The sequence below is a fragment of the Passer montanus genome, unplaced genomic scaffold (genome assembly GCF_014805655.1).
Source record: "Passer montanus isolate IOZ18808 unplaced genomic scaffold, ASM1480565v1 scaffold21, whole genome shotgun sequence".
NCBI classification, from domain to species: Eukaryota; Metazoa; Chordata; class Aves; order Passeriformes; family Passeridae; genus Passer; species Passer montanus.
Genome location: NW_024366703.1, coordinates 7959523 through 7974469, shown reverse-complemented (window position 1 = coordinate 7974469; position 14947 = coordinate 7959523). Strand labels below are relative to the sequence as shown.

General features: G+C 42.8%; 1 protein-coding gene across 1 annotated transcript in view; it reads left to right on the top strand.

Annotated features, from left to right (window-relative positions):
* COL17A1 (collagen type XVII alpha 1 chain) overlaps nucleotides 1-14947 on the top strand; it is a 58285-nt gene that overhangs the window by 13839 nt on the left and 29499 nt on the right. Inside the window, exons 2-7 of the mRNA XM_039709322.1 lie at nucleotides 9590-9655; nucleotides 10340-10384; nucleotides 11219-11317; nucleotides 12904-13041; nucleotides 13409-13456; nucleotides 14369-14404. Coding sequence (XP_039565256.1) covers nucleotides 9601-9655; nucleotides 10340-10384; nucleotides 11219-11317; nucleotides 12904-13041; nucleotides 13409-13456; nucleotides 14369-14404 — 421 coding nt within the window. The 5' untranslated portion in view covers nucleotides 9590-9600. The remainder of the gene's footprint in view (nucleotides 1-9589; nucleotides 9656-10339; nucleotides 10385-11218; nucleotides 11318-12903; nucleotides 13042-13408; nucleotides 13457-14368; nucleotides 14405-14947) is intronic.

Here is a 14947-nt window from a genome sequence, read left to right as displayed (position 1 = left end):
ATAAGCTGAGCTTTTGTCCAGCTTTTGTCTCCAGCTTTTGTCCTGAATGCAGTTTGCACTGCAATTCTCCCTGTTGCTTTTTGTAAGGGTGCTTAAACTTGAAGGCTTTGGACTGGCACAGGTAGAACTGGTAGAATTGTTTGTTGGAAATACTAATTGCTTGAAATTTCAACCATGGATATGCTGGTGAGCTGTTCACAAATAATACCTAATTTTCTTTGGAGCTGCCAGAAAGATATTTTTTAAAATATTTTGTTTGGGTTTTTTTTTTTTTGTTTGTTTGGGTTTTTTTGGTTTTTTTTTGCCCCATGGTGACAGTTTTTTCTAAACAGCTTGCTTTGACTTTTCTCCACTGTGTGTATTGGCAGCACCACAGCCAGATCATTTGGCACTAGTTGTGTCCCTTTGCTGTTTGCCTGAAATGTTTGATACTCAGATATTCAGTGATTCAGATGTGCTGTAGCTCAGCCCTGAAATATGTGAGGTTAGCACACATAGATTTTGTCTAAAAGGCATTGGTGCTAAAACTGCTTTAAGGGCTCACAGGTGGACTTTCAAACAGTCAGCAGTTCTCTAAAAGCCAGGAGACAGGAAATTATTTGATTCTGTGAATGCAACTTGTATGGTAAGTAAAATAGTCAAGGACTGGTTCCTTTTGACCCAGCAGATTGGGCAGTGGGCTCAGTGGGAATAACTACCAGCATCAAACAAGAGCCTCACCCAGCTCATAGCTGTGCTGCCATATGCAGTATGTGTTGCAGGCAACTCTTACCTAGAGGACAAAGTGAAAGGGATTATTCATCACGCCAGCACTGCGAAGGAGAAGAATCTTATGGATGCAAACTACTTAACTTAAACTCAGTGAAACCCCTTAGAGAGGCAGTGATCAGGCTGATCTGCTTCCCAGCCCTGTTGCCTGGCAGATGCTGTGGTGTGCTGGACAGCTGGGGTAGCTCCATAATTTCTATGGGGACAGTGGGGTGGGGTGTGGAGAGGGGGAGGGAGAGATAACAGCAGGTCAGTTTTGCACACAGATCTGTTTACATCACAGCCTTGATGCCATTAGAGGTGAGTCTGGGTGATAACTCCTGGTTCTGGCAGCCAACTCCTGCTGTACAGCCTGACCTGTACTGAGATGTAAAATGTGCCCAAGCATTGATGTGCATGAAAAGCAGCACAGGGGACAAGGGGGCCTCTGAGAGGTGTGTTTTGTTTGGATCTGCCTGTCACCAAAAGTTACATTATCAGGAGCAGTCCCAGACACAAGACAATGCACATGTCTGTCCCCTGTCCCTGGACTGGGCTGCTTGCTAGTAACTCTTAGGCAGTTGTATTGCAGAGCACCATGGCAGCACCAGGGCCCTGGTGTCTGTACAGACTTGTCTCTAATCACAGGATTAGAGATTAGATTTTGTGTCATGTTCAGAGGTACACAGCTGTCTACAGCTGCTGAAAAGACCCACTCCTCCTGTCTACATGGTGATAATAAGAGCAGCAAGCCCAAGTCTTCAGCAACTTCCAGTTGTTGTGCCCCAGCAGAACAGTACAGCCCCACCTCTCTGGGCCAATGCAATTCAGTTTGTCCTGCATTGTTGAGGAACTGTATTTTATAATACTCCATAATATGAAGGTATAACTTTATAATAAACATTGTTATTTGTTGTTTGCACTGAGAAGCTATGTGGAATGCTATATAAAGCCAGAGAGAGGAAAGGCAGTCCTTAGCTGTACAATCTTTGTATTAATGAGTATAAACAGCCAAGACTCTTGATCCCTGTCTTGGTCCCAAGTACCCTGGGACCCAAGAGATGGAATTAGCAAAGTTTTTTTGCATCCTGACATTACTCACCTCCCTGCACCCCAGAAAAGATGATCAGTTCCCAGTAAGGCTTTTATTCATGCCTGGGGTTACTCATGGTGAGTTTCCCAAGTGATGTGCAAAGCATGGACTCAGGGCATTGAGTCAAGGGGTGACTCAAGAGGCTCTGGTTGGTTCAGTGGCTACCTGGCTGCCTTGTGTAAAACCAAGGCATGGAGGCAACTGCAGTTGCTATACAGAAATAGGTGTGGTTTCTTCTTCCTTGTGCCAACCATCCTTGTGTGGGCCTGCACTATTCCAATCAGCTTCTTGGCTGATTCACGAGTTGTGTAATTATGTTCCAATCGAGACAGGATTATCAGACCAATGTGCACCTTATTCATTCCTTCACAGCTTTCTTTGAAGGTGACAAGTTATCATAACTTGTCTGCTTCTAAACCATGAACACACCTTAAGCTTTTAGAGAATGGCCACAGCAGAACGAGCTGGTTCAGCTTTGAGAACCTTTATATTTGGACTTCCCTTGCAGAGTGAGAAGTGATTCAGATGTGCTGTAGCACAGCCCTGCTCCAGGAGCAGTGAATGTGCAGAGTCCTGCCTCATCTTCTCAGCTTATTCAGTGCAAGCATCAGGTGCCATAAACTCTTGGAGCATCTTTCACCATGGTGCTGTCTTCAACTGAGATTTGATGTCTCTAGCTGCCAGACCAAGGCATTGACTGAAAGCTCAGTGTCTCTGCAGCTTCCTCTTGTGCTGGGAGCAGGAAAAGTAGCAAACTCTGCATCTGGTAGAACATTCCCAGGTACACCCAACAGGAACATGTCTCTACCTCAGCAGACTTTCTACAGTCAAAATTGCACAGGACAGATGGGAGATGGGATGATGGTGATTGTTACTCCAAAAGAAGCTCATGGTGCCCCCTCTGCTGTAACCAGCAGTCCACACACCACTGTTAGTGCGGGAGTGGCAGCTGATGGCCTGAAGCTGGGTCTGCTGCAATTCTTTGCACTCTGCTGCTAGACCCCTGACTTACAGTGACTCTGAGTATCTGAGACAATCACTGACTGTAGTAAAAGCTGTGGAACAGCTCAGGACCTCTCTAAATTATGTCATTGATGTTGACACTTGCCCAGCAGGGACCTGAGTGAACTAATCAATGTGTTTCAGCAGGCAGCACTCTCAACTCTGTCTTGTCTTCTATTGTCCCTGTGAAATGTGAGGTCAATTTTCAAGAGGCTCTCAAGATGTGATTTATTTTAAGTTTCCTTTTAAATCACCTTCATATTATCCCCTACCTCTGCCTTCTTTAACTTTCCAGTGAGAAATTGGCAAAATGTCTCTTTGAGCACTTTGTTCTCAAATAAACATTAATAAACATTAAACCAGGATCTTTGTAACAACATTGCAGGGATTAAAATACTGTAATTTTCTCATTTTAGCAAAATTGTGATTGCTTCATTTTGTTTATACATAAAAAAAACCTAGTAGACAGAGGTAAAGGAGAGTGGAAATGTCTCCTATCCTGAGAACTTTGTCTGAAAGTGTGAGGTCCTGTCTCTTGCTCCAGTGAAGTCTGTGTGCCATTCCAGTAAGTCTCCCTCATACTGATAGATTTTACAAAGCTAGAATATCCCAGTGGATTCAGTTCTGTCTTGCCTTGAACAATGTGTGTGTCTGAAGCACACACTGGGCTGTGCTGAAAGTGAATGTAAAATTAGGTGAATGAAGTGGAGGTTTTAGGTGCAGTTGATGACAAAAGGGACAGTTTTGTGTCATGTTCAAAGAGCATGAAGTTCAGAAGACTAAAGCCACTTTTATCCTTTTGGTCAAGGCTTAAAGCCAAGTGCAGTTTGACCAGGTCTTGGACTGAGTTCTACTCCTCTTAATGACTTAATTACCACATGCAGCTTGTTTAGACAACTAAATGTGCTTTGATTAGTGTTCCAAAAGCAGAGTAATAGATGCTGCATAAATGTCTGACTAAAAAATATAAATACAAGGTCTGGGATTTAGGAGATGCATTGATCAATTCTGAAGAGCTCCTGATCCCTATCAAAAACACAAGGCATAGCCTTTAGAGTGGAGTGCAGTGCTGTAGAGCAGCCATGTACACACGTTTGGAAATTTTCAATATGAAACTTAAAAGAAGAGGATACCATCTTGACAGTACAAGGCTACACCCCCTCAAAAGGTCTGGGCAAAAATCCACATGAAGTGTTAACTTCATTTCTATTCAGCAAAACAAATCTGTCAAAATCTGTAGGATGGGAAAAGCCAAGGTGAATTCTGATTCTTACAAAGAAGCATGGGGCACTGAATGGCACTGTTATGTTCAGTAGGAGGGAAAATATTTACACAAGGTATAGTTAAGCTATAAAAATCTTTGCTGGAGGACACTGTACATATAAAATGTACAGATTCAAAAACTAATTGAATAAACTAATGGAAAACCATCTGTCAAAAAATGACTGCAGTGCTGTCGCTTTTGACTCAGTAGACCAGGAAAAATATCTGCATGTGCTTGTCCTGTTCAGCTGGTGTTCCCAGAGCTGCTACAATGAGCTGTGGTAAGAAAAAGCAGGGTTCTGGGCTGGATGGAGGTTTGCTTTAACCCACCATGGCTGCCTTTCTGCTTCAGTTCCTATGCAGTGAGAAGTTTGCAGGTAGTATACATAGAAGAAATTTTGTTTCTTACTTAATTTGATGTATTTTTATTTATTAATTTGATGCATTCTGAACAGAGAAATTATCTGTGGGTTGGCAAAATACTTCAGATCCCTGACTTGAGTTGTTTTCAGCCAGTTTGTAGTAGCTGGTAGTTCAGCCTGTTATATTTGCAAGCAGCAGAATATGGTTAACTTGCAGGCAGCTTTGCAGTGGCATCAGCAAGTGCTATGTAATTTCCTGCTAGAAAATTCCCAAACAGATCTCAGATCGTGTATCAGAAAGTACTGCTATACATGTTCACCTTCCCTGGCATAAGCCTTTATACCTTTGGGATCTTAATAGTTAATCTACCTGAGCGAATAGGAAGGAGCATTTTTACTTTCAATAAAGTTTGATTCCTGGAGGCAGATCTTTTTTTTTCAGCGAGTGTCAGATAATTTGAAGGTTAGGGTGAGGCAGGAAACCACGACACGCCTTTGTTGGGACTTGTATAAGAGCACGGGAATAGAAAAGCAAAAGAAGGGAGAGAATAAAACAGGAGAAATAAAGAAGAGGTGAACATTTTTGGATGATCACTCAGGTTCCACACACCTTTGGAAGGATATGATATAAAGTGCAGGTGGCAAATTTTTGGTAGAAGGGAAGAAGTTGAGAAAAAAAGATACTCAGTTCAGTAACCAAAGCACTCCAGGTAAGTTACATTAATTAAAAAAAAAAAAAAAGGCAGAAATGGTATCCTTTATTTTCTGTCTTGATTCCCTTAAGAACAAGGTTGACTTTTCAGGCAGGATAAAGCAGGTGTTTTACTATGGGGAACAGAATATAAAAACAAGTTTGCTTAAGGGCTGGGTCATTTTGGGTTTCTGTTTGTCAGTGAATACTACTCTTTTGAAGTGAATATCCAGTGAAAGGAGTTTACCTGCTGGAGAAACGAAATGTAAAGCCAAGTTATGGGTACATTGTTAATGCATTTTGTGAAACGACCACAAAATTGATAAAGTTTAGCTGAATTTCTCTGTTCCATAAGTGTATTGGCATGGTGAAATGCAGATCATCTGTTGGCTGTTTTTAAAAGTGAGCAGAACTGGAATATGCTGGAGAATAGTGATTGTAGATTAGAGCTTCAGATGCTGGGTGCAGGGTGTAATATTAAGGAATAAATCTCTAGGCATGAGAATGCCTAGAACTGCTTCTGAGTGAAAGTTTGTGTTGCCATGGACAAACTGCTTTGTCTCAAAGAAGTGACTTTGTTATCAGCAGTGACTCACTGGTTGTGTATTTTGTGCTGTATTTTTGTCATAAAAGATTATGAGGCGTTTTGGTCACAGTAAGTCAGAAGAGTGTGTTTTGAGAATCAGTTTGAAACCTTTCTACAGCAAGTCCAGCAGTTTGACCATAGTGGCATAAAGTAAAAGATTTGCCTTTTTCTGTCTTTAGACTGACTTGAGTGACTTTAGAGAAGATGCTTTTCCATGACTAGTTGCTTCATTTGTGAAATGGTGACAGCAGATCTTTCCCATTCTGCAAACACTTCTCTCATTAATACCAGATTGTCTCCTGTTCCGTGCCGGAGCCAAGAAGTTTGTGCAGATCAGAATTGTCTATTTTTTTTGAGTAGCACTGTTAAGTAGAGATGGCGAGGACATATTTTTGAAAGGAAGGTGTCTGGCAAAGCAGAGTGTAGTCTGGGCAGTGCTGTTGCTTGTGCTCTGAGATGTGAGCACATATTGGTGTCAAAGAAGCCCGGACAGGCTGTAGGCAGGGCAGAATTTGGTTCGTGGAGCATGTCTTTGGCTGTGCATCTAACCTGCTTCCCTGGCATTTGCATCATTTCAGCCTACAGAATGAGCAGATTGGGAAGTATGATTTGGTTTATTCAGTTCTAACTGTGTTGTTTTTGATAAAATGACTTGAAAGTAACAGCTTTTAGAGCAGAACGAGAAGATCAAATTCCTAGTCTGTGGGATCAAAAGAGATGAGGGATCATTTTTTGACTGGTTCTTTTAGTTGCAGGCCAGTGGCAGCTGAAAGGCTTGGTTAACAGGCAGGGGCACCTAAAAAACATGTGATATGATGGGAGACATAGTCAGTCGTATCATTTGGAGACATCTGCTAAGTGCCAGAGTATTTATGATCAAAAGGTTCTGCTGACATTAAATATTATTATTCTCAGCACCTGCAGGTGCCTCTTTCTCCTAATTGAGTGTCTCACAGCAGGAACCTCTGGAGAGAGGACAGAGCTGAAAGGATGAGCTGGGAGTACAACAGCATTGTGAGATGAAAACTGGGAGATCATTGTGGAGGGATGAAAGTATCTGAAATATGCTTGCTTTGATTTTTCCACCAAAGGACATCTTTGGTTATTCCATGCCCCTTTGAAAGATATCAAAGTAATAAACTTTATTGCCATTGCATACAAAGATTCTAAAATGATAAGAGGGATTGAATGTCCCATCTCAGAATGGCTTAGTGTCCTTGCCAGTGTTGCACTGCATTGTGCATTGTCAGGCTTTTGTGGAAAGCACAGATCTGAGCACATCTTGCAGTGCTGGGCACTTATTACTATCCTACTTTCAATGCTGTACAAAGAAGCAGCCTGCACAAGTGTGGCAGTGCCACACCTCTCCTGCTTCCTGGTGCCAATAATGGCTGCAAGTTCTCAGTTTCTGTGGGTGCCACAAGGACACTACAGCCCCTGGGTTATGTAGAAGGGGCCATAGTGTTGCTGTCTTACCTTCCTGCACTGTTTGAGTGACCGTACTTCACAAGTTGCTGCATGTTGCTCCGGTGCAGATGACTCCTCTGATTCAACAGCGCTGTTGCTGTGCCCCAGACATAGCCCACAGCTATGCCTTTGTGACTCCAGATAGGAGCTGGGGAGATGAGTCAGGCCTGGCAGGTGATGGAAATGCAGCACATTCATGCTGGCATCCATGTGCCAAGCACACGTGCAAAGGCACTGTGTGCTGGGGCTGGACTGTGGCATGCATGACTCCAAAGATGGACTTTAACCTTTTTTTTTTTCCTTATTGATATCACAGCAAGATACTTCTCTTTCTCAAGGGAAGGCAAAGATGCAGAAAATGCATTGACTCCATGGTGGTGCTAGCCTCTTTCAGCATCCATAACCAGCACCACCTCCCAACAGCAGAGAGAAAGTGGAGTTCTATGAAGCAGTAGGAAAGCAGTTTCCAAATGCAATTTGTGCTCCTTGCCAAAAAAGGATAAAGCAAACAGTGCTGACATCTAGACAGCAGCTTCCAGCATCTGTTTTTAGGGAGAGAGCTTGAAAGACGCTTCCACTGTTGATGCCGTAAGGAAGAGCTGCAGAGATAATGCCTTTTCCTGGAGTGAATGACCAGAAACTCTTCTGCTGCAGGGGACTGTTACCCTGCTGGAGGAGGAACTCTCCTAATGCATGTAGCTCGAGTCTTGCATGTGTGTTGGAATCAACACCCCGGAAAATCCCTTGGAAATCCCTAATGTTAGCAAGCATCCTAAAGGTTGAACAGCATCCTGCTGCCACCAGGGTGTGTAAGGACTTGGATGTGGCCTCAGGAGCTCTGCTTACAGGGCTGTTCAGACAAGCTCAGAGTCAGCAGTGCAGAGTGAGGGCTGTGGGCACTGCGGTGTTCTCTGCAAAGTGCAGATGAGTCTGTCGTGGAGGGCTAAAGTGGCTTGCCTGGCACTGTGCCTTCTCCACTCAAATTGTTCCTGTCCAGCTCTGGGAATAGTGGGAGCTGGTTAAGGACAGAATTAATCTGCATGTTGGATATTCCTGGAGATTCTCTGCTGCATCTTGCCTTGTGTCAGTGTTTATGCCTGGGCAGTACAAGTGTAACATCAAGGGGGTTGCAGTTTACAGAAGAGTAAAAGGAATCACAAGGATCAAACTCGAATTTAACAGAACTGGGGACATGGTCTTGGGTTCTGCATCAAGCTGGGCTTTAAAACTTGGAAGGGGTTTTGCCCAAAGGTTTTTTTGTACTCAGTGTCTTAAATGTGTTTGGTTTAGTACAGCTGGGCCTTCAGTTTGAAGGAGGGGACTCCAAATCCAGTGAAGAGTTTTGGCCTATGGTGAGCCCGTGTGTGTAACTTCAAATCTCTTCCTTCTCGTTGTTTGTGGCTGCACAAGACAAAACGTTATCTTAGCAAAACTAGGAGTGAGCAAGTGTGTCGTTCCTTCTGACAGAAGTGTTTTCTCTTCTAGACGATGTCTGTTTTTCACAATCATGTTTTTTTATGGTATTCCTGCCTTGGCAGACAGTCATACCTCAGGTAGAGATTAAAATTTTGACTAGAGAGGGATTCAAGTAAAGAAAAAGAGTGTACACAGTATTCACAGCATCAATTTCAACACTGTGTAGACTGACCTGAGCTGGCATTAAAGTAGATAAAATTCCAAAGCCACAGACAGGGTCTCCAAACTGTTGCTGCACTACCTGTAAAACAAGATAAAGCACTTCCTACCTTAAGTTCCTTGCTGCCAAAAATAGCTAGTTCAAACGTACCTCTGGTGTTTTTTCTGCTTTGCTAGAGTTAGTGCTGTGGCTTTAGCATCAGTGTACCCTGAGAATGCACTATTACTGGTAGCAGAACAGCAGTATATGTGCTGAGGTTTTTCTGGCAGTACTGACAGGGTGCAGGTAGCTTACTCCTGCAGCTTTGCCTGCTCAGTTAATCCTGCGCTGTTGAGTCTTGCCCAGAACAGATGTGTAGGAGTAGTGTTTTGAACCACTGGTTTTCATGAAACCTTTATAGGGGCACAGCTGGAGACCATAATATAGTGTAGTCTGGATATAGATCCAGGTCTAAACTCCATCACTGAGTGGATTTGCTTTAACTGCCTCTATCTCACCTGTTGGCTTTACAGCCCCTCTGGGTGTTTCAGCTCTGCTGCCTTGTGCAGCATCCAGTGTTGTAGGTGGCAGCCCATCTGTAGTAATCACATGGCTCTGGAAGGGCTCTGTAAACTCCCAGGCACATCTTCCAGGCAGTCTAGTCCCCATCCAAAGTGAGCAAAGTGGTGGCATTTGTGGGGAGCTGTTGTCATTTCTTACTCTTCACAGAGCTCTGAGTGCAGTCCCTCTGTTTTCCTTGCAGGTGGCAATGGTATGGATTCTGTAACAAAGAAAACGAGGCAAGATGGATCAGAAGTTACTGAAAGACGTAAGGAGGAGATTTTTAATTTTTATAGCACACCCAAAAATCCCAGAAGTGGATGGTCATTTCTGTAAGTGATTAAATGCTAGCCAGAGATCCAGAACTAAATTCTGCTCCTGGCCCTGGTCTCTGTGTTGAAGTCAGAACAACAAATAGAATGGGCCAAGATCAGATATTTAGAGATGTGTATCATGACCTGGTTGTTTAACCAGATTATTGCCCTCTGGTAGCATTTCTAACCAGTAATGCAGGCATTGGGATGCTGCTCCTACTTCTGGTATCAATGCCCTGAGTGGCCTAGAAATTGTCTGGTGGCTTTGTGTAAAATTGGTTAATTTTCTACTGACCTTATGAGAATTAACTAGTAGAAAGTTACTGAGGGGTCTGACCATGGGCTTTGCTGTTACAGCAATGGCTGTGGTTCAGAAGTGCCCAGAAATTTTACAGGGATTTTGTACAGAAAAAAAATCTTTCATGGAAGTAATGTTCTTATTCAGAGCTAGAAAGACCAGCAAAGAAACACAGCATTGTGTGATAATGAGCCTGCAGCTACAGTTTTGTCTAAAGGGACTTCTATTTAAATGAGTCAATCTTTGAACAAGTCATAGTTTTGCATGGAGAATAGGTAGAACATTGATCCACTTTGGTTATATTAACATGCTATTAATTCTGCACCTTTTCTTTCCTCAGTTATTACAGAGACTGTAACCACAAGACTCACATCCTTGCCACCCAGTAAGTAATTCTCAGTCATTGAATTGCTTCTGCTTGGTGTTCTGTGCCTCTCCATGCTATTTATTTGTCTGCATTCTTTCCATTATTTCCATAAATCCCTGGGTGCAGCAGATCTCAGTGCATAAAGATCTGCACCCAGAGGAAAGCAATTTTCAGAAATGCTTTTCTCCCAAAATTCTTGTTACTGGAGAGGAGTAGTATCTGAGGACCTGTCAGGGTATTGTCAGAAACAAAGCCACATGCTCTACTAAGACTAGAAGACCGGACTCTGCAAAGATTTAAGTCCAGATATAGCCTCTCCAGTGGTGATTGTCTGTTGGGAACAAGGACCAAAAGTGATGAGTCTGCAGGTTCCACTGCTGGGGCTGCAGTGTATTATTTCCCTGTCATCTTACCAAATTGACAACAGTGAGTGAATCTTTTCAGTAATATCAGGGGTCACAGCACATTTCTACCTCTGCAGAGAAGTACAAGCTCCAAATAAAGAAGAATCCTCCACACTATTTATCTCACCATATCCTTGATTAGTTTGCTGCAGCTGAGTTGGCAAGGAATTACATTATAATCTCATTTATGATAAGGGTTAACAGGAGTACGCCTCAGTCTGTGTATGAAATAAAACTTGACTACAAACCTGCTGGCTGTGGAGTGTGAATGCTTGTCTGCTCTGCCAAGACACTTCTCTGTACCTCTGATCTCTCACCAGATATGAAGCTGTACTTGTAATTCAGTGTGTGGACAACTTTGGGTCCCTCCTGCCTTCTCTTGGTGTTTCCTTGCTCTTCCTATCTCCTGCCTGTAAAAAATGTCTCATTTTGTGCTCATCTCTTTCAGAAGGAGGGAGCAGCAGTGGGCTCAAAACATCATCCCACACTGGAGGGAGTGGAGTGGAAAAGCGGTCGTACACCCATGGAAGCAGCTATGTCACCTCAAGTAAGGAAGGAAAGCATTGCCCAGTAGGAAACAGAGAGCAAAGGCAGCAGAAATGGGCTGAGGAGAAATTCAAGGCAGGGAACTAGGGTGAGCCAGGGGTAAGGAAAGCAGGATTTATGAAAGTAGAAGTGCCAAATGCATACACAGAGCAAAGATATTCCTTCCCTAAAGTTGGGTTTGAGAATGTGTGAGTAAATGGCAAAATCCCATTTTCCACAGGGAAAACTTAATTTCAGGAGAACAACAACAAAAAATGTCATTCCTACTATTTTAAGATATCATTCAGAAACTGAATTTCTCTTCTTTCAGTTTTTCCAAATCACAGTCCTTCTGACCATTTTTGTATCTTTCTGAGGGTAGAATATTATTAAATAAATTCCTAGAAAATGTTTTCTTATGTTTGTGTGCCCATGGCTTTAGCCCTTTGAACACTTTGCCACATTTTCTGGATGTGCTATATCAGTGTGTGCTGCCTACTCCATAAAACCAGGATTTTTCTTTAACAGCATTCTTTGCCCAGCTGTTAGATTGTCATAGCAAAGGCTTCTAAGGACTAAGCTTCCTAGCCAGATACCTGGCACACTTCTCTGTCCCCAGTGAGACTGACTGACTGTACAGCTCTCCTTCTGAAAAACATTCCCTGTGCTCCAAGGGAGCTGACAAACCAAAGGGAGTGAATGCACTTTGGAAGCTCAAGGGGAAGGGTTAGCCATACCAAAGAGATCTGACAGACACCTGCATGCCAGCTAAAGGCCAGAGTGTGGAATCACTTTGCCTCAGGGCACATGTGAAGTAACTCCAGTGCAGATGTGGTCTAATTGTCTGGACTGACACCAGTGTGAGAACTGAACCCAGTCCTGCAAACTCAGAGGACCATGCAGGGTTACCATCTTCCTTTTTTCAGTATGTGGAAAAATAGAAAAGAACCTGAACTTCAGAGATACTGAGTTCTTGAGGTTTCACAGAGCATTCTGTAGTCTCTTCTTTCCCATTTTCTTGCAGAATGCCTCTAACAGAGGCCCACTTGGCACAGTAGTTCTTTCTGCTGAATTAAATGGAAAAGTTTCAGAACAAAACAGGTCCTTTTAGAGGGGAGGTTGGCATGAAAACACTGTTGAGATCAAAAAGACACACTTTTTGTAGGTATGGATAAACAATATCCAGTTTGATCCTGCTGATCAGCATAGATAGGTTGTAGCTTATCACAGAGCTCCCTTTGTGCTGCACCCTGATCATACTCCAGCATTAGATTTAGTGCAGGAGTATGAATACAGTAATTATGGCTGTTCTCAGTTCCTTCTCCACAGCACTGATGTGAATTTGGAGAGAAATTGTTTCTTCTGTCTACATATAACAGGTACTAATAATGTCCAGGCTGTCTTGGCCCTGACACACACCTCAATCACTTCTCCAGAAAACGGACTAAGTGGGAGTCTGCATAGCTGCTTTATGTCCATCTCTAGTTGTGAAACACCAGTGAAAATTTTTCCAGCTCAGAAGATAGTAACATAAAGCACCCAGGGCATCCAGAGTGCACTGCCAGGACTTCTCTTCCATTTGCTGAGGGTGTTTTGTTTTGGCCATAGGTGGAAGTGGTAGATTGAATTCAACATCATCGTCCTCCAGCTACAGACAAGCACAGTCTCCCAGCTCTACTCTCACCAAATCACCTGGCTCAACATTTGAAAGAAAAACCTATGTCAACCGCCATGCAACATATGAAGGTATCACAGAACATGCCACAGAAGGGAGGCAATGTGCAGTGGAGGCAATGTGCAGTGCACTCTGAGGTCACATTAGTGCAAAACTGTCCCCAATTCCATTGTGGTTTTCCTAGGAAATAAACCATCAGGGACACAATGTAGTGATTAAGTCCTATTTATCCTAAGAGTAATGCTCATTCCTAAAAGGAGTTGTGGCATATACTTGTTGAAAGACATTAGCAGCTCTTTCATGTGAAGCCTGAATAGCTCTTTTTTAAAAATGGAAATGTTTTCTCCCCACTGAAATTAAATAGTTGCCAGGAAGACATGTGAAAGCTTTTAATGGTCTTGGACAAAGTATTAATGAACATCTTTCTGTTCTTTACAGGGAGCTCCAGTGCCAACTCTTCTCCTGAGTTTCCCAGAAAAGATTTTGGTACGTCCTTTTTAGAGCTGCTCCTCTGTACATTATGGCAAGGTCTTGTGAATTGATGACCATAAGGGCTTTTTGCACATTGTTGTGTCCTGCTCTACCTATGCCACCTCTGTATTGGGCCATCATGAAGCTCCTTCAGAGGGGGGATTTACATTAACAGCTGAAAGCCAGGTCTCTAGCTGATCATATTCAAACAGAGGGTGGATACTGTGTATCTGCTACTCTCAGCTGCTTTTGTGATGGTCCCTGTATGATATAGGACATGGACAGGAGAAGACAGATGTGGGATACTTCATAGCATTCCCTTCACCCTTCCAGAATAGCTTGGAGAACAGCTGCAAGCAAGAAAATCCACACTCTTAGGATTTTGAGTCATTGCTGGATTACTTTTCTAGTAGCTCATTTCTAGACTTCATCAAGTATATATGGAAAAATGAAGTGGCTATCAAGTGATATATTTACACTAAACATTGTCAGCAGGCATTGCCCTGTCCAAAGTCTGAGCTGCTGATTTTACTCAGTGAAGATGGTGAAACATTATGATCAGGTTACCTTTTGGCTCACAGAGGAGGTGGGGTTTCACAATATCCATCATTGGTCAGTGGGGCCAGTAGGCCTCTTAACTTCCTTTTGGCCATTTGAAATTGGACAGCACCATCTACAAATAACATTTCTCTGTATAAAAAGAAACAGCATCTGGTCCAAAAAGGCTAAAGGTGCTGCTGATTCTTTAAAATACCTTGTGGTCTAAAGAGGGCCTGATAAAATCTCTTAATGGTTCTATTCTCCCAGCTGTGCTCCAAGAAAAGTTACTGTCTGAATATAAGCACCCTGAGTAAGATCAGTGTGCTGACTTTCAGAGGTGTCACAGGAGGTAAGACTAATGCAGCTTTCTCTTATTGCTCTTCACAGCATCTGCCTCTACGAGAGGGAGAAGCCAAAGCCGAGGTAAGTGACGCTGTTCTTTGAGGAACCTCCTTTTATTCAGTTCAGCATAATTCAGGTGTGTTAAATAGACCTATTCTTTAGCTGGAATCCACCAGTTTAAGTGTAGAGCAGTCAGATGAGTTACATGGATCTGCACCACTTCAGATGTGAACCATGAATCTGTAAGCAGTTGTTTAAACAAGCTTGGTGTAAAAATTGACCTTAGTGAATGTCATGGTAGTTCCGACTGTGTCTTCGAAACCTGGATGTCTGAGAACATAGTCTTCCATCTTGTTTCTTCACTACAATAACCTTAGTCCATCCATGCTCTGGGACCAGCCTCTGACATATTTACAGTAATTGTATTCATGCTTCTCCTACTGTGATCTGTCTTGCAAACCATAAAGCCATACCCTGAAATAATCTCATGCTGATAGTAAAGAGATGGTGAGGAAATTGCAGACTTACTGTGGTCTGCAGCCAGCTCACTATAAAGCTCTGCATTGTTTAAATCATTCAGCTCTTCTAATAATTTATTAACAGTGTTGGGGAAAGAAGGATTAT